This window comes from Protopterus annectens, chromosome 10.part0, assembly GCF_019279795.1.
Source record: "Protopterus annectens isolate FY-2018-M chromosome 10.part0, PAN1.0, whole genome shotgun sequence".
NCBI classification, from domain to species: Eukaryota; Metazoa; Chordata; order Ceratodontiformes; family Protopteridae; genus Protopterus; species Protopterus annectens.
In genome coordinates, this window is record NC_056744.1 from 335,071,759 (window position 1) to 335,091,897 (window position 20,139).

At 43.8% G+C, this 20,139-nt stretch overlaps 1 protein-coding gene across 1 annotated transcript in view; it reads right to left on the reverse strand.

The window, feature by feature from the left end:
- The window catches only part of RALGPS2 (Ral GEF with PH domain and SH3 binding motif 2), a 2,773,917-nt gene that overhangs the window by 1,658,716 nt on the left and 1,095,062 nt on the right, over nt 1-20,139 (reverse strand). The window contains exon 4 of the mRNA XM_044085226.1: nt 6,573-6,680. Coding sequence (XP_043941161.1) covers nt 6,573-6,680 — 108 coding nt within the window. The remainder of the gene's footprint in view (nt 1-6,572; nt 6,681-20,139) is intronic.

Here is a 20,139-nt window from a genome sequence, read left to right on the forward strand (position 1 = left end):
AGTATGCTCTTTTAACATGTCCTGGTACGTTCCATTAGTGTAACCAGTATGCTCTTTTAACATGTGCCGGTAACTTCCATTAGTGTAACCAGTATGCTCTTTTAGCATGTGCCAGTACGTTCCATTAGTGTAACCAGTATGCTCTTTTAACATGTCCTGGTACGTTCCATTAGTGTAACCAGTATGCTCTTTTAACATGTGCCGGTAACTTCCATTAGTGTAACCAGTATGCTCTTTTAGCATGTGCCAGTACGTTCCATTAGTGTATCCAGTATGCTCTTTTAACATGTGCCGGTACGTTCCATTTGTGTAACCAGTATGCTCTTTTAGCATGTGCCAGTACAGTCCATTAGTGTAACCGGTATGCTCTTTTAGCATGTCCTATTATGTTCCATTAGTGCAACCAGTATGCTCTTTTAGCATGTCCTATTATGTTCCATTAGTGCAACCAGTATGCTCTTTTAGCATGTGCCAGTACGTTCCATTAGTGTAACCAGTATGCTCTTTTAGCATGTACCAGTACGTTCCATTAGTGTAACCAGTATGCTCTTTTAACATGTGCTGGTACGTTCCATTAGTGTAACCAGTATGCTCTTTTAACATGTGCCGGTAACTTCCATTAGTGTAACCAGTATGCTCTTTTAGCATGTCCCAGTACGTTCCATTTATGTAACCAGTATGCTATTTTAGCATGTCCCAGTACATTCCATTTATGTAACCAGTATGCTCTTTTAGCATGTGCCAGTACGTTCCATTAGTGTAACCAGTATGCTCTTTTAGCATGTGCCAGTACGTTCCATTAGTGTAACCAGTATGCTCTTTTAGCATATCCCAGTACATTCCATTAGTGTAACCAGTATGCTCTTTTAACATGTGCCAGTACGTTCCATTAGTGTAACCAGTATGCTCTTTTAGCATGTGCCAGTACGTTCCATTAGTGTAACCAGTATGGTCTTTTAGCATATCCCAGTACGTTCCCATTAGTGTAACCAGTATGCTCTTTTAACAAGTGCCAGTACATTCCATTAGTGCACCCAGTATGCTCTTTTAACATGTGCCAGTACGTTCCATTAGTGTAACCAGTATGCTCTTTTAGCATGTGCTAGTACATTCCATTAGTGTAACCAGTATGCGCTTTTAGCATGCCAGTACATTCCATTAATGTAACCAGTATGCTCTTTTAGCATGTGCCAGTACGTTCCATTAGTGTAACCAGTATGCTCTTTTAGCATGTCCCAGTATGTTCCATTAGTGTAACCAGTATGCTCTTTTAACATGTACCAGTACATTCCATTAGTGTAACCAGTATGCTCTTTTAGCATGTGCCAGCACGTTCCATTAGTGTAACCAGTATGCTCTTTTAGCATGTGCCAGTACAGTCCATTAGTGTAACTAGTATGCTCTTTTAGCATGTCCCAGTACGTTCCATTAGTGTAACCAGTATGCTCTTTTAACATGTCCTGGTACGTTCCATTAGTGTAACCAGTATGCTCTTTTAACATGTGCAGGTAACTTCCATTAGTGTAACCAGTATGCTCTTTTAGCATGTGCCAGTACGTTCCATTAGTGTAACCAGTATGCTCTTTTAACATGTCCTGGTACGTTCCATTAGTGTAACCAGTATGCTCTTTTAACATGTGCCGGTAACTTCCATTAGTGTAACCAGTATGCTCTTTTAGCATGTGCCAGTACGTTCCATTAGTGTATCCAGTATGCTCTTTTAACATGTGCCGGTACGTTCCATTTGTGTAACCAGTATGCTCTTTTAGCATGTGCCAGTACAGTCCATTAGTGTAACCGGTATGCTCTTTTAGCATGTCCTATTATGTTCCATTAGTGCAACCAGTATGCTCTTTTAGCATGTCCTATTATGTTCCATTAGTGCAACCAGTATGCTCTTTTAGCATGTGCCAGTACGTTCCATTAGTGTAACCAGTATGCTCTTTTAACATGTCCCAGTACGTTCCATAAGTGTAACGCGGTTATTTATAGTAGCTATAGGTAAGGAATATATAATTTCTTGTTTATGCTTAACCAGATTTAATATTTAAGGTAAGCCTTTTATACGACAGCTTCTAGCCAATTTTTAGGTGCATGGGTTTACTCTATGTAATCCTAGGGACACTGCACAGTGCTCTAGACCCAGGGCTTTCAGATAATTACAGTTTTAGAGAGGTTTTCAATAATACCCTTGTTAGATCCAAGTTGTAGAGGAGCAGGACAGCTTTAGATTTCCTTTTAGAACTTCGGCAGGGTGATGTCCGTTCAACATTCCAGGCCTTTCAAAGATATTGGCAGTATGGAGGGGGTTAGCACCTGATAAAAAATACTTAATTAGTATACTGGTGAACTGCAGAGCAATTAGTAACACTAAGACAAAGCAGTGCAATAAAACAAGCAATCAATGTTTTTCTTTCAATTCTGCTTAACCCTTTCCTCTCAGCAGCTCCTCCTCCTTCAGGAGTGCTTCACTCGCCCTTTCTGCCCATTATTCCTGCTAAATTCTCTCTGAGGCAGTCACGAACCTGGATTGAGTTCTCCCCTTTTGGATCCAAGTCCCAGAATATATAAATATTTCTGAGATCTGGAGATAGCAATAACAGGTTACCACTTATAACTGGGTTTTTCAGTTAGAACAGTGTATAACTAGGGCTAATATATTACATGTCATTTTAAATGTCTCAGAATAAGTCAGCGATTAACCCAACAACATAGGCTTAGTGATTTAGAGCTAGCAACAGACACTTACTACAATTTGTGCCTCTAGTGTTAATACAAGTTAGACATATTAACCACATCATCAGATAACATTTCAAGTTCTACATACAAGTCTGCGAGTAGTCCAGTAAAGGAAAAACAGATAAGCACATGTAGCGTTTCCGACAAGCTTACGCTAGACACCAATCAGAACAAACAATTACTGTATCTTGGGAATACTATACAAATTCTAAATTTCTACTACTGAATTCAAATCTCCAGTGTCAAATATTCCCATATTGCTTTAGAAATTTTCTCTTATATTTTCCCCTTCTAGGTCCCCGATACATTTTCACTACTGCAAATCAGGTTCCAATTCCAACCCATCAATAATATTCCCAGATGAGAGTGGATTACTTCTCTTACAATACTCCCAAGCTCCAGAACAGCAGTTTTATGTCGAAAATAAATATGTGCCAGTGCAATCTTCTTCCCTTGTCAACAGCCCCCTACTACCACAAATCCACCATTATTGTCTTTCCCCTCTTCTATCACTATTGGAGCCCCCTCAAGCAATCAGCATTACCCTTTTCCTTTGTCCCTGATATTCTGCTCAATGTCCATCTTAAAGAATTCCTTTCTTTGTCCAATTCACGTGCTCATTTCTATCCAAATCAATCTCCTGCAACATTACTAGTTGTGCTCTACATTTCTTGAAATTGGAATCCGAGCTATCCAAAGTCAAAACACACAAGAGAAGGGACAGCTTTGAAACTGACTGCCAATCCCAACCCCTGGAAGTTTACATTGATGCTTCGGCTATGAGGATCCGGAGTTGAGAACATCAAGGAGGTAGCCAATGGGTGAGGCAACCAAGATGGTGGCACTGGCATGGGAGAAGTCAAGGAAACAGTCTCAGACCCAAGGCCAGCCAGGAGACTCAGCCATCTGCCCAGATGAGTAGAGGATGGCCCGGGGAGCCATGTAATAGTCAGACCCATGGGCCCCAGCACCAAAGAGTGAGAAGAGGAGATCGGTTGCAGCAGAAGGCAGAACTACCTCGGGTTTCAGAGCAGAGGTAGTTGAGGTGATCCGAAGATCCATTTGTGCCTGTAAAAAGGTGCATGTCAGTTGCTCCAAATATGTGCCCTTAAAACTTGTGGTTCATCTGGCAGAACTAGAGGAAGCCACAGACATCAGTTTTGAGGGTTTTGGCACAGGAGAATCTGGGACTTGGATCCAAAAGGGGAGAACTCAATCCAGGTTCGTGACTGCCTCAGAGAGAATTTAGCAGGAATAATGGGCAGAAAGGGCGAGTGAAGCACTCCTGAAGGAGGAGGAGCTGCTGAGAGGAAAGGGTTAAGGATACTTAGCCTGGGGGAGTTTGAGGACTCAGACACCAGGGCTGGGGCAGGTGGTGGTCAGTGTTGAAGCAATGGTGAACACAAGTTGAGCTGGAGGTGGTGGGGTATGAGACCAGTCGCTCTTCAAATCTCGCTGCCCTTCTGTCAAAGAACAGGAGTGTTTGCTGTCGTCTCTCTTTAGATTTTAACTTACGCCTTTTAGACTTCCCTTTTTTTTTTCCTTTTCACACCACTTCTCTCCAAAATTATTGGTGGGAGAGGAAAAAGAAGGAGCAGAAGTGGTAACAACTGCTGGTGGAAGGAATCCTATTGGTGGGAGAGGAAAAAGAAGGAGCAGAAGTGGTAACAACTGCCGGAAGGAATCCTATTGGTGGGAAAGGAAAAAGAAGGAGCAGAAGTGGTAGCAACTGCCGGTGGAAGGAATCCTATTGGTGGGAGAGGAAAAAGAAGGAGCAGAAGTGGTAACAACTGCCGGAAGGAATCCTACTGGTGAGAAAGGAAAACGGAGGAGCAGAAGTGGTAGCAACTGCCGGTGGAAGGAATCCTATTGGTGGGAAAGGAAAAAGGAGCAGAAGTGGTAACTGCCGGAAGGAATCCTATTGGTGGGAGAGGAAAAAGGAGCAGAAGTGGTAACAATTGCCAGTGGAAGGAATCCTTTTAAAACCAGCTCAGCCCTCCTGTCAGCAAAGGCTCTCAGTCCAAAAGCACAGCATTCCACACAGAGGTATTCCACATCTAAGCAGTGGACACAGTTATGTGCATGTTGGAGGGGCAGCTTATGTCCACACTCCACACCCTTCCTGAAGCCCAAAGCTTGTTTTTCCACAACAAACAGCAGTAGCACGAAAACCTACTTAAATACTACGCCTACTAACAAACAAAAGCCACAACTATAGTTACTAATATATATAAATATATAAATCTCACTTTTTTAAAGGAATCAAAAGGGAAGGTATAAGAAAATAGACGGTCAAAAGACAAGTGAAAAAAAATGCTAAAAAGCAAAAAACTAAACCCACTAGCTATTAACACCCTAAACTAAGTGCAGGAGGTAAAGCAAAATAAATTAGGGTAAACAAAAGAGGTCATCACTCATCATACTGAAGGAGTTCAGTGACCATGTCTGGAGGATACAAGCAGCAAAAAAGATCTGAGAAGACTCAGTGAGGACAAGGTATTATGGGTAGAGAAGGCTGAACTCTGGGGCTGAAAAATCTGAGATGCCCGTCTCAGATAAGGTAACCAAGAAGTTGAGATGGACAGAAAAGACAAAGCTGGGTCATGTTTTCAATCTCTCCAAGGGGAAAGCTCCAGTAACCAGTCAGCAAAAATACTAAATAAATGACGCACTTATTCAATTACAGATGTAGATAAACACCCACGTTTAAACACAAACGTCTGAAGAGTTTCAGCAGCTTCATGCAATACAGACAAAATCAGTTTGTGAAAAAGATAAATGGCAATTAAATCTGAGTTTTTACGTTATAGTAAACACACATGGCAGACTAGGCTATAAAACAGAAACAGGACGAAATACCTTGCAGAGTTACAGAGAAGCAAGTATATCACAAAGTACAATATAACGGATAATCAAAATTTCAGGGAGAGTCCTAGCAAAAGAGAGGAAAAGGAAAGAGAAGATAAATGGGAGACAAATGAAATGGTAGACAAGGAAACAAGAGGAGGAGGAAGACAGAGGAGAAGCACAAGTGTTAAACACAAAGCAGCCACACAAAAAGGGACAGAAGCCAATAGTATCTCTGATGAACTAACAGCTTTAAAAATGGTTAAACACTTACATTTGCTTTATGTGGCAGCAAATAGTATTTTGCAGGCGTCAAAGCCTTTTATAGTTTCAACGGTGTTGTGGTTGCTGCTGAGCAATACTCTATTATGATGACAGAACATAACAGCTCAGAAAGACATGCATGGCAAAAACTTACTATGCACTTCTGGCAGAAAGGTCCATAACCAACTTGACTTTCACAGTTCTGCATCATAATTAGCATTTTCTATTTAATACAAGTTGGTTATGATAAGAGAAGTATATAGAGCTTTAGCTCTCCTGGTGTATTACTAGTTACAAGGGAAAAATGTAGGAGTATAACATGGTTTACTTTAAAAGTTGTAATACAAAATACCACTACGTAGAGTTCATCAGCAAAAATGTACCAGCTATTAACAGACAGCTTTAAAATCCATTAGACCTTCACTCTGCCACACTTTGTAGCAACGGGAAGTATACTACAGCTTTTAAAGCTGTCAGATGTTTCTGATGCTGTTACATGGTAGATGAGGTGTGTGCTACAGCATAACACCTCTGAAAGGTACACAGTAAGCTTATCTTGATGTTGGTTTTATTCAGCATCCTCCATACACTACACAGTAATTATGTTAAAAAGTTTAGAATTGCTTCACCTCCCACATAAACGCCCACAATGAAGTTAACAAAAAGCACAAAAACTCAACAGAAAGCAGGTACAACAATAAAAGGCTACTGCAGTTACTCACAGCGTACTCTTCAGGGGTCACTTTGAGAACATCAAAGACCACAGCATCAAAGCTCTTCTTTAGTTCAGAGGAAGCCTTATCACTTAAGGACTCCGAGCTGCTGCTCCTCTGCAAAGTGTCACAACAGAAGTTAATATGTTAGCATCAGAAAATTACTTTGTAAACTACATCTGAAATGGGCATTATTAAATGAATTCATATATATATATATATATATATATATATATATATATATATATATATATATATATATGCTGGAACGATAAAGCTTAGTGCACTCTGAAATGACAATAATAAAAAATAAGCATTATGCTCTCAGTCAACTTATAAGAGTAGATATTTAAGAAATGAGTCCCATAATAGGAAAACTAGACAAATTCACATTACAATCTCGGTGGGTGGGGTTTTGTAGAAAACAATGCTTTAATTCGCAGGGTACAGAGTACATCTAGTAGTAGTAGTGCTTTGGATGAAGAGAGCATAGTTTGAGTAGCATTTCACTTTCAACACAGCCAAAAAAGGTAATCCTCAGAAATATAACTTACAATATCCTCACACAGCTGCCATTTCCATTTGTGCTAAATGTTGCACGTTAAAACCAAACAAGCCAGTGTTCTGATGGATGACTTCTTTTACATCACGCATACAATACAATCCATACTGGACTGGATTCCAACAGTCTAACATCCACTCCAAACAATGTTGTCACACGGCATCCTGACAGCCGAAGTGACCATCAGCTCTGCCACATAATACAAGACAAACAGCTCCACAAGGTTCATCTCCAACAGTCAGAAACCTCAGTAATGTTGATAGAGAGACTTGCTTCCAATCTGCTACAGATCAACTGGGATTCACTTAAAACTTCCCCTTGATGAAGCAGTATACACACTTCAATCATTTCTAAATATACTGGCAGAACAAACAATTAAGAACCAAGAGTTACCCCTTGTTTAACAAAAACAAAGCAAATCACGCAATTTGGAGATAAAGCCTGGAAGAAATGGCTACAAACCATGTGGGCAGTTAAGGAACTGCAGCAAATATGCATAAAACAGGTCAAAAAGGGTTATAGAAAAGTACAGTTTTGTACCTACCATAAATGTAGATGTCCGATAGATAAGCAACTGCAGTCATAACATATGGGTTGTCCTGCCTCAGGCAGCCCTCGGTCGGCCGAATCCCAAAGTCTGGGTCCGGCGTCGGCTGGTGTCGCCTACTCTCCGACGTCACAACGGCTGGAGTATATAGGCATCGGCCGACGCCATCTTCTTCAGTGTTTCTTGCCCCAGATGCCAGGTGCCCTCCTAGGAAGGCTAAATTTGGTGAATGGATAAAAAATAATACCAAACATGCACAACAGTAATAAACAGATACACCATAGGAAATACCCCCAGCTAATAGGAAAAGGGGTAGGGACCCAAAAAGAAAGTTACAGAGGGGTAGGAGGGTGGGAAAATCCGACTGCAGTTGCATATCTATCGGACATCTACATTTATGGTAGGTACAAAACTGTACTATGTCCTTCAAGAATGCAACTGCAGTCATAACATATGGGTTGAATACCATAGCCAAGCTGGGGGTGGATGGAACTATAAGAAGGATGGTGTGGCTAAAATCCCCTGCAGGACTGCCGAAGCAAAGCCTGCTCGGGATGTGGAGTATAAGGGCAGGTTGTAGTGCTTGGTAAAGGTATGCACGGAGCTCCATGTAGCAGCTTCTAAAATGTCCTTTGTTGCCACTCCTCTTAGGAAAGCTGTGGAAGTGGCTATAGCTCTGGTGGAATGTGGCCTAATATTGGCTGGCACATCTTTTCCATGGAAAGAATAGCAGAATCTGATGCAGTGTCCAATCCATTTTGAAATTGTTTGTTTGGAGATTGCTTTTCCTTGTACTCCAGCAGCAAAGGCTACAAACAGTTGGTCAGACTTTCTGGTGGCCTTAGTTCTGTCCAAGTAGTAACGTAGTTGTCTGTGTATGTCCAAAGTATGCAGTAGTTTTTCCCCCTTATTTTGAGGATTGGGGAAGAAAGTAGGCAGGTGAATAGCTTGATTTAGAGACACCCAGGAAATAACTTTGGGCATGAATGTAGGATTGGTTCTTAGAGAAACTCTGTCTTGATGAAAAATGAGGAAGGGAGGCACTGCCATGAGTGCCTGCATCTCCGAAACTCTTCTTGCAGATGTGACTGCCAATAAGAAGACCGTTTTCCATGAAAGAAATTGCATTTCTGAAGTTGCTGCTGGCTCAAATGGAGGAAGAGTTAATTTTTCCAAAACAAAATTGAGGTCCCATGCAGGTACTGGCTGTTTTCTGGGAGGATTGATATTCTTTATCCCTCTTAGAAACTGTCTTAGCAGAGGATGAGAAAACACTGGAGGGTCACAGTTGTATTTTGCTGAGATTGCTGAGGCATGAATCTTTATTGAAGAGTATGAGAGTCCAGTATGAAATAGTTCTGCCAAGTATTCTAAAATCTGAGGTATACTCAGTAATGTTGTGCCCTGACCCCTGTTGGCATTCCAGATGCTGAATCTCTTCCACTTGGCTGAATAGGTTTTTCTGGTGGAAGGCCTGCGTGCTTCCAGCAAGATCTCTTGAACTGTTTTGGAAAGAGAGATAGTTGGAGAAGTCATGGTAGCCTCCAGGCTGTCAGATGCAATGTTTTCAGGTCTTGATGTACAGTCCTGTAATTGTGTTGTGTTAGGAGCAGAGGCCATAGGGTCAGAGGCCATGGTTTGGTCTGAGTTATGCTCAACAGCAATGGGTACCAGTGTTGCCTTGGCCAGTCTGGAGCTATCAAGATGCCTGTTGGTTTTTCTGCTTTGATCTTCAGTATCACCTTGGTCAACAGAGGCAGAGGAGGGAATGCATAAATTTTTAGAGAATTCCAGCTGAAGGAGAGAGCATCCGTTTTCCAGGCTAGAGGATGGTGAGTCCTTGTGCAGAACTTTTCCAGGTGATGATTTAAGTGGGAAGCAAAGAGATCTACGTCTAGTCTTCCCCATGTCTTTGTCAGTTGAGAGAAAATGTGAGGGTGCAGCATCCATTCGTGTGGATCCATGAAATTTCTGCTCAGCTTGTCTGCCAGTACATTGTCCTTGCCTGGTACAAACTGAGATTGTAAATGTATCTTCAGGCTCAGGGATTTTTCCCAGAGAAGCATTGTTAGTCTGCAGAGGGGATAAGAGTGAGTGCCTCCCTGCTTGTTTATGTACCACATGACAGTGGTGTTGTCTGTCCTTATTAGCAAATGTCCTTGTTGTAGTGATTTTTCTAGTGTCTCGATTGCATGCATCACTGCCAACATCTCCTTTTGGTTTATGTGCAGATGTCTTTCCTTTGGCGACCATAGACCTTGAATGCATCTGCCCTCCATGTGCGCCCCCCATCCATGGTCTGAGGCGTCTGTTGTAATCATTTGACCTGCTTGAGGTCTGTTGAAAGACATGCCTTTGTTTAGCTGACTGGCTTGAGCCCACCATAAAACTTCCTTTTGCAGACATGGAATAAGTGGGATTACGTCCTCTAGGCTTTGGCTGTGTTGAGACCATAAGTTTTTTAAATACCATTGCAGCTTTCTCATATGAAGTCTTGCCAAAGGTATCAGAAGAATGCAAGATGCCATGAACCCCAAGGCCTGCAGGATTTTCCTTGCAGTCAGCTGGGAGAGTTTTGCTAGGCCTTTGAAGTACTCTGGTAAATGCTGCTGTTTTTCCTCTGTGAGGTAGGCCATTTGGTTTTCTGTGTCCAGTTTGGCTCCTAGGAAGATAATCTGTTGGGATGGCAGTAGTCTTGACTTCTGAATGTTGACTGTGTATCCCAAGGCCTGCAGTAGATGCATGACATAGTCCAAGTTTTCTTTTAAGGTTTGTTTGTTGTCTGCTTGTATGAGGCAGTCGTCCAAGTAAGGGTATATTTGAATCCCCTGTAGTCTGCAGTGTGCCACTACTGATGCCAGGCATTTCGTGAACACTCTGGGTGCAGTAGATAAGCCAAACGGCAATGCTGAGAATTGATAATGCTCTGTCCCTGCAAGAAATCTGAGGTATCTTCTGCAGCTTTGTCTGATTGGGACATGCAGGTATGCCTCCTTGAGGTCCAGAGTGACCAGCCAAGACCCCTTGCCCAACATGGGAAGGAGTTGCTGCAGCGTCAGCATTTTGAACTTTGGCACAATGAGAAAAGTATTTAGAGTTGACAAGTCCAGTATGGGTCTCCATTTGTTTTCTTTTCTTGGAACAAGGAACAGTCTTGAATAAAATCCCTGGCCTTGCTCCTGAGGAGGAACCCTTTCTATTGCTTTTATACTTAACAGCTTGGAAATTTGAGTGAGTGCCTTTGCCCTTTGATGATGTGGCAGGTTTGACATGCCTTGTCTTATTGGTAATGTGTGGAAGTGGAATCTGTAACCCTTGTCTATCAAATCCAGAATCCAGTTGTCCTTGGTTAAGATATGCCAGTGTTGTGAGAATAAGGGTAATTTTCCACCCAAAGGAGCTTCTCTTTGAGCCTTTGTAGGCGGTACGAAAGTCAAGTCATTGTGATTGTCCTTGTGGTGCAGCTGAACTGTCTGCACCACTTCCTTGATTAAGAGGTTGCCATTGGCGGCCCCTGTAAGATCCTCGGTATTGCCCTCTACCTCGGGCACGTCTGCTTTTTCCCCTTTGAAACTTATCAGAGCCTGTGAAGGACCAATTCTTTGAGGGCCAGTTTCTGCTGAATCTGGGTGGCTGAACCTGAAGGAAATCCTTGACTGTCTGTACGGACTTTGCTTTTTCCTCTATGGATTTCAACACATCCTGTGCATTAGCACCAAAAAGCTTCTGTTTTTCCAGAGGTGCATCCAGTAACTTTACTTTAACATGGTCAGGCAAAGACTGATCTTTTAACCAAGCATGTCTACGTATCACAGCCTTAGTCATAGCTGCCCTACATGAAGCTTCCAGTGCATCATACCCACACTGAAGGAAATGGTTATTAACCTGCTGAGTGTTATGTATATGATCCTGCAATGCCTTTTTATGAATAGGCTCAGGAGCAGCTAACTTTTTCTGTAAATCATCCAGTAGAAAATCTTGGTACTGAAACATGTGAAAAAGGCAGTTAAGTGACCTCATGGCCAGGGTTGTAGAGGTATAAACTTTTTTACCCCATCTCTCCAGGGACCTAGCCTCCCTGTCCGCTGGTAGTGGGTTTTTGGCAGAGGAGGTAGCCACTCCCTTGGGGCCCTGTGAAATAGTTTCTAGATCCACAGAGTGGGCCTTAAAAAGGTGCTTGTGAGTGTCAGGGACCCTATAATATCTGTCCAGCTTGACAGGAGCAGGAGGAAGAGAATCAGGGTTAGCACTGGAGTCCGAGAAAACATCATCTAAAACATCCATAACTGGCGGAATAGCCAAAGGTCTGTGCTGGGGAAGCTTGAGGAAGGTACGGAGCCTTTTCCCGGAATCAGAGAATTCCTGACCCTGCCATTGAAAATGTTCCCTCATGGAATGTAGGACTTCACCAAATGAGAAATCCTCTGGAGGGGAGGCAGAGGGAATTGATTCCTCAGCATCAGAGTCCTCGTAGGCCTGGAAGGATTCTTCGTGGGTATCAGAATGCTCAGAATCCCCAGAGGCTTCATCCGAAGAGAGGTCGTCCGCCTGCTCAGTTCTGGGCCTTTTCTCTGCAGGTGGCTGAGAACTCCTGTCTGGATGAGGCTGAGACCCCCTGATAAGGGAAATAAGATCTGCAGCAAGAGACATGATCTGCTTATCAGATGAAGGGGCCTGGGCAGCAGGCTTAGGATGGGCCTTGGCCTGACTGGCGGCCTTAGCACGTGCAAAGGCCTTGATGGACATGGATACAGGAGGCCTAGCAGCCCCACGTGCAGGCATAACCTTGTCCACAGAAATGGTGTCGGGTAGATCCAGAACTTCGGTTTCCGGAGGAAAATCAACAACCGGCACAGGAGAGATCTCAGAGACCAAAGGTCGTGTTAACGCTGTGTCGTCAGCCTGGAGCGGTTGATTTACCACTTCCGAAGGGACCAGAGCACTAGCGGAGGGGTTTAGGAGTATTATCGATAGTGGACGCGGGCCGAGGATGTCGGTCCTGGTCCTTTTGTTTTTTTAGCAGACTGGGTTGTCGGTTGATCCGACGGCATGATATACGCAAAAGATTCACCGAAAAAGTCCTCTGCAAATTCTGCCCGGCGCCTGAGAGTGCGCTTATTAAAGCGAGCACAGGCAGCACAAGCCGAGACGTCGTGGTCTGGGCCCAGGCAAGGAAGGCAGAGAGAATGAAAGTCCTTATGAGGTATTTGTTTACCACAAGACAAACAATTATTAACTTTCTCAATTTGTTCTGACATCGGCTGAGGCAAGAAAAAATGTTCCCCAATGGGGTACTTAGCTTTTAAATGACTTCGGTACTGAGAACACAGGAGCTGAAAGACCGGCACTTGCGAACTGCTTCTGCTTTGGGCACCGCGCGGCAAGAAAGACTGGAGAAGATGGCGTCGGCCGATGCCTATATACTCCAGCCGTTGTGACGTCAGAGAGGAGGCGACACCAGCCGACGCCGGACCCAGACTTTGGGATTCGGCTGACCGAGGGCTGCCTGAGGCAGGACAACCCATATGTTATGACTGCAGTTGCATTCTTGAAGGACATCAACCAAAATTCAACAAACAATCCAAAAAACATCTGGAAATCTATAAATACATTGCTCTGTCCGGGAAAATTAACCCAACCCAGCCCATCCCCTACCAATAACTCCCAAAACATTACTTCACAGTTTAACTTACATTTTATAAGTACAGTAACCTCCTTCCTACTTTTAACTACTACAAATACAGCCACCCCACTCCAATCACTGGAGCCACAGCAGACTATCACAATCACTCCAGTGCCAGCATCTATATTTAAAAAATATCCATGCTCCCTTAAGGCAAGAACCGATGCCCCTGACCAACGTCCATCTGAATACCTCAGATAGGCTTGGCCATCTTGTCTCTAATATGTGCTGTGAGAACACTAGCTATGCTACAAATACTCACCCCAAAATAATTTTTATCCATAGAGGCTTGGCTCGACAACTCCTAAATCAAAAACTTAAAACTTTACAAGTGCTCACCCCCAATGCTTTATCTCCTCCACAAAAATAAATTTACTATACTGCTACACTGTCACCCAACAAGACCAAGACAGAACTCTGGTATCCCACAAACCACCAGTTGTGATTAAACAACCAGCTAAATTTGATCATCACCTTCAGAAAAACATTACGACAACATACCAAAAACTAGGCTGCCTCTGTTTAAAGTTGTTTTCACACCTGCACTTTTAAAGTTTGTCCTGTTTGCTGCATTTACCTGTTGAGGCTACACACTCAAGTGCGCTAGCCTGTTACATATTTATTGCATTTTCCTGCTGTTTGCTGCAAAAAAAAAAAAATATCCTTGTTTCCTGTCTTTTCTGACCTAGAGTAGTCCAAATACAGGCTTTGCTGTATTCTGGACTTTTGGAAAGTTCCCGTGTTGCCCATTTCCTTTCTTGGATAAAGGGAGGCTTCTTTGTTCACCAGTGGCAGTGGGGAGCTTAGAGCAGCCTATCTATCCCTGGAGGATTGTTCCCAGCATAAGAATCTGGTAGTCTAGTGGCCGTTTTGGGCCAATTTCTAGCTCTTTCAAGTCCCCCTGTATAAAACCCGCTTTGGCGCTGCTTTGCGCAATTTTGCACATACAGCAGCATCGGGTAGCTCCGCTTAATTGGGTTTAAACCATTCTCGGCTCCACAAAGTCTGCTCTTCACTTTTTCCCTTAGAACTGATCTAGTTCTTATAATAAACACCCTATTCCTACTCTAAAGCCTGGCACTTGCTCACTAAAGCAATTCTACAAGTCAGCACTAAAAAATTAAAAGCACTACACCCTCACAAACTCCCCTTGAGTACCTTGTTCCCCATTGGCCCTTTATTTCAATTATAAAGGAATTCCCAATACTACTCTAGCATGTCCAAAGGTCAGTTGTCAATCTCCTCTCCGGTCCAGCTGGTGAATCTGGGAATCCTGAGGCAATGTTACAACTGCCACATGTACACAGACAATCCTCTCCTCCTCCCAACAAATTCCAACATATGTGAGAGATGCAACCATATACCCAAACTGGAGGCTAAGCTCTCTCAACTCAGTACTGGCGTAGCCAGTCAGGAGGAGAAGGAAACCACACCCACTACCATTCCAGTCTCACACAGACCTACCATGACAGCAAACCAAACACAAACACACAAAAACATACTCAGAGGCTCTAAATAAAAATCTGCCTAAGCAGCAGAGACCTCCAAAGCAGACACCCAAGCAACCGCTACCCCAAAACAAAACACGTGCAATACATAGCTCACAAAGCCAGTGTGCCGAACAGTCACAGCCCTTAAGGCTAAACAACACACCTGATACACTTGTAATAGGGGACTATCGTCAGGCACACTGACGTCCCGCTCACCAGGCTGAACAAGGAGACGGTCACGGTGAGCTGCCTGTCAGGCGCTAGGATCCGCCACATAACACAAGCACTCAGGTCACTCCAAGGCAAGTATAAATATGATTCAGTCATTGTCCATGCTGGTGTGAATGACCTGAGACGTACCTCCCTGGACTACATGAAGAGAGACATAGAGGAGCTCTCTGAGCATGTAGCCCAGGCCGGTATGACCCTGACCTTGAGTAGCATCTTACCCTCACCAAGAATGATGCCACAATATAAAGACAAGATGATCAATTTCAACAACTGGCTTAAGTATTGGTGTCATTCAAAGGGGATACAATGCCTGTCAGCCTGGGATGACATGCTCGACAAGCCATGATGCTTCGCTAGGGACGGCTTGCACCTGTCACCCCTGGGCTTTCGGATATTAGCAAAGGCTCTTGCCACCCCCATGGTGCCTTTAGGCAAGGCTCAAAAGACAAACCCACCTCCATAGGTATCACAAGGGATAAGAAACTAAGAGTAATGCTACTCAACGCCAGAAGTCTAAACCTCAAGATGCATGCACTCGAAACTCTCCTTAGCATGGAGAACATCGATATCTGTGCAGTAACCGGTAAAGGCTCCCAAGAGCACACCAGCACTACCAGGTTATACCTCATACCATGCTTTTCGGCCCCAAAACTTGGACCGAACCACAAAAGGAGGGGGAGTATCAATATTCGTCAAAGATACCCACACCTCCAGGTTGGTGGCACAGCACGAAGCATCAGAGACTATCCATGTGCAACTAACAGTGGGTAAAACTGCCTTCCAGTTTATAGCCTGCTACAGACCACCCTCACAAACCCAGGAATCCCACTCGGCCTTCCTGAGAACACTGGAAAATATGAAGGTCTCTCCAAACACCATTATATTAGGCGACTTCAACTACCCAAACAAAGACTGGGAGCATTACTCTAGCTCCAACACCCTAGCCCAAAGGTTCCTAGAATTTATAAACTCAAATGCTATGGAACAACTTGTTACCACTCTCACAAGAGGGGAAAACATACTGGACCTGATCACCACCAACATGGGGCTCTATGCTCCAGACCAGAAGAGTATCCCTCACTGGTAAGATCAGACCGTAAACTAATCTCACTGGATATTCACAGCCTGACTCCATCCGCCTGCCCAGAAAACCACAGCGAAAAACTTCTTTAAAGCAAATTTCACACTCCTCAAAACTGAGGTGAAATCCTTCAAAGCCCCCTGGCCTGTGGAAAATGCGTCCCAGACCGTAGAATCCTTTATAAATGCATTCTATGAACACCTTCAGGAATGCATGGATCATGCAATGCCAAATAAAACCAAAACCCAGTCCTTCAATGGCAGGCGCTCTGTCTGGTGGACCCCAGCCATAAACAAACTATACAATCGAAGGAGGAAGCTACTACATGATAGAGCAAAATCCCAAAAAGGGAAGGCATCACTGATCAGTATTAGCAAAAAACTACGGGCACTCAAAATCGTCTAAGGCCAGCTTTGAAAGAAAAATTGCACAGGACACTAAGGATAATCACAAGGCTTTCCATAGTTATGTTAGGAACCTGGGTGGGAATTCCCAGATATGCACAGAATTAGTCCAAAATGACAAAAAATACACCGAACCCACACACATTGCCAACATCCTAGCTGACAGGTTCAGCGCAAACTTCTCCCCACTAAAAGGGCAAATATCTATCCCAGCAGAGTGCTGACCCCTGACATCTCAGATGCTCAGGTAAGAGCCGCCCCCTCCAAAGCAAAAAACACAGCATCAATGGGACCAGACAGTGTCCTGGGCTGCGTCCTACATGAACTCCAAGAAGAGCTAAACCCAAACATAAAACTACTGTTCAATCTCAGCCTTACTACAGGATATGTATCCGAAGAGTGGCGTACAGCAACAATGGTCCCTCTCCACATAGGTGGTGCCTCAACGTTTCCTGGAAACTATCGCCCCATAAGCCTGACTAGCGTGGTCTGCAAAGCTATGGAAAGGATCATCATGGAACTCATAAATAAAGATATTGGGGACCTACAGACACTGGATCCTACCCAGTTCGGCTTTAAGGGCAGATCCTGCCTCTTAAACCTGGTCAATTTCTTTGAAACAGTCACCAAGGCCATTGACGAGGGGAAGGTGGGTCCACACAGCCTACCTGGACCTCGCAAAGGCCTTCAATACAATACCCCACTCGGGCATTATAGATAAGCTCATCAGCTTAACTATAAACCCCCTATGTCACTAGATGGGTTGCAAACTGGCTCAAGGACAGAACCCACATGGGTAGAATTGCTGGAGCCATGTCAGACTCCAAACCAGTTACAAGTGGCGTCCCACAAGGCTCAGTCCTGGGACCTCTCTTGTTCGGTATATATTTCTCGGCGGTACAGGCCAACACGGAAGGACTATGGCTGACCAAGTTCGCAGATGACTGCAAACTAGGCGCCATAATCGACTCTCCAGCAGACACAAGCATCCTATAAAAGGGCCTCATAGAAACAGACAACTGGTGCCAGAGCCATGGCCTCAAGCTAAACACCAAAAAGTGTATAGTCATCCCCTTTGGCAAAAACAAAGTGCCCACAAATTACCACATAGGTGGCAATCCATTAAGTACGGAAGAAGTAATTAGGGACCTGGGGACCCAAGTTGATAGCAATCTCTCATTTGAAAACCACGTGGCCAAAGTGGTTAGAAAAACATTTTATACAGCCCACCTAATCATAGATCAGCGGAGGTCATTGTGCCTTTTTACTCATCCCTCATCAGGCCCATAATAGAGTACAATGCCCCTTTTGGGATGTACCTTACCAGACACTTGCAACTGGAAAGACCCCAAAAGTTCCTCAGCAAGAGGATCAAAGGGCTCAAACAGATGCCATATGCTGCCCGGTTAAAGAAACTCCAGCTCTACTCAGTGGCATACCGCCTGCTCAGAGGCGATCTGTGCCTGACGTATAAAGCCATGTCCAACCCGGAATTAATGAACATGCTGCACCTCAGAAAATCCAAATCCCATTGAGCTATGCGCTCGAGAGACTTGAACCTCAACACTGAAATAAATAGGACACGGTGGAGGGACAGATTCATAACCCAGAGGCTCCCTTCACTCTGGAATAAAATCCCAGTCCAGGTTAGGCAGAGTCCCTCATTGACTCTCTTCAAGAGGAATCTTGATGAGTGGATGGGAGATCGTAGGTTTACCCCGGGTATCACTTCTGTGTCACTGTTAGAGGCACAGTATACTAACCTTGAAAAAGGGCATAGCAAAATTCATTTAAAATGGGTGGCGAAAGCCAAACACACTCTGGCTAGGCTTATAAATGCCCTAGGGCAGATAGCCTAGTATGAACCTATGAACCTATAGAGTAAAACACTACCTTACGGACTCAGCAAGATAACATGCAGCCACTTCTTTTCTACTCCCCATCCTATTATATGCCTCTCCTATCCTAACCGATCTCAACTAATGTCTACCAGACAAATTAGAACAATGCTACAATGAAGAAGCCAAATTTGCAACAAAACAATACAGATCACATTACTATGTCTCTCTCTAAAAACTAAACTCAGTCTACATAACTGTCTCTTGCACTCACAATTACAACCTTCAAACTACTGTACAACCTTAAGAAATCCCCATCGGTTCATAGGTAGGGTACTAGGCTATTGGTCCTAGTGCCTATATAAGCCTAGCCAAAAAGGTACCCTGGCTTTCGCCACTCAGGACAATTATTTTCCTGTGCCTCTGTCTAGCAAAGCTACAGGAAATTCACCCAGGGGATCACTTCTATTCCCCATCCAATCATCAAGATTTTTCTTGAAGAGTGCTAATGAGGAGCTTTGTTTGATATAGATAGGTAGTTTGTTCCAGAGTATGGGAAGTCTCTGGGACAGGAATTTATTCCTCCAGCATGTTTCTTTAAGTGGAGCATGTCCAACATTTCTCAGTTTGACATAGCTTTGCATGTTAGGCAGAGATCGCCTCTGAGTAGGCAATATGCGATAGAGTAAAGCTGGAGTATTTTGAGACTGTCTGCATAGGGCATCTGTTTGAGGCTGTTAATCCTCTTTGTGAGCTATTTCTGCAGCCTTTCCAGTGGTTGTAGAGGTCTTGTGAGGTACATACCAAAAGGGTCATTGTACTCAATTAATGGGTCTAATGAGTGATGAGTAGAGGGGAACAATGACCTCTTTTTTCCTGGATGAGAAACCTTTTGTGATAAGGTGTGTCATGTAGAAGGATTTCCTGACTACTGTGGCGATGTGATTATCAAAGGAGAGACTACTGTCCACCTGTGCTCCAAGGTCTCTTATCACACTTACGGTGTTAAGTTTACTACCAACTATGTGGTAGTTCATGGGTACAGAGTTTTTACCTAAGGGGATGACAATGCAGTTTTTGGCACTGAGCTTGAGGCCATGGCTTTGACACCAAGCATCCGTCTCAGTGAGGCCCTTTTGTAGGATGCCCACATCATTGGGAGTTTCGATTATGGCTCCTAGTTTGCAGTCATCTGCAAACTTCGTTAGCCAAAGACCTTCTGTGTTTGGTATCTACTTCAGTGAAGTACAGGCTAACAGGAGAGGACCCAGGACTGAAAGTACAGTTGTGTACTCTTACCATAAATGTAGATGTTAGAGTGTATTCACTGTTGCAGTCATTACAATTGGGTTATCCTGCTGGTAGGCTACCCTCAGTTGGCCTGAATTACAAAGTCTAGGTCCAGCGTCGGCTGCTGTTGCCTCTTCCCTGGCATCAGTGCGCCAGGGGTTTAAAGATGCAGCCGATGCCATTTTCTTCAGTTTTTTCTTGCCCCAGATGTCAGGTGCCCCCAAAAGGGGACGCTAAAATATGTCAATAAAACATGCATGCACCAAAGTATATATTTTGCCTTCATCTACAAGCAAATACACCACATAAGTTGTATAGAATAGAGAAGTACAGATAAGTTCCAGCAAAGAAATGGGGGATGGCGGGTGGGTAACCTGGACTGCAACAGTGAATACACTCGAACATCTACATTTATGGTAAGTGTACACAACTGTACTATGTTCTTCGTGT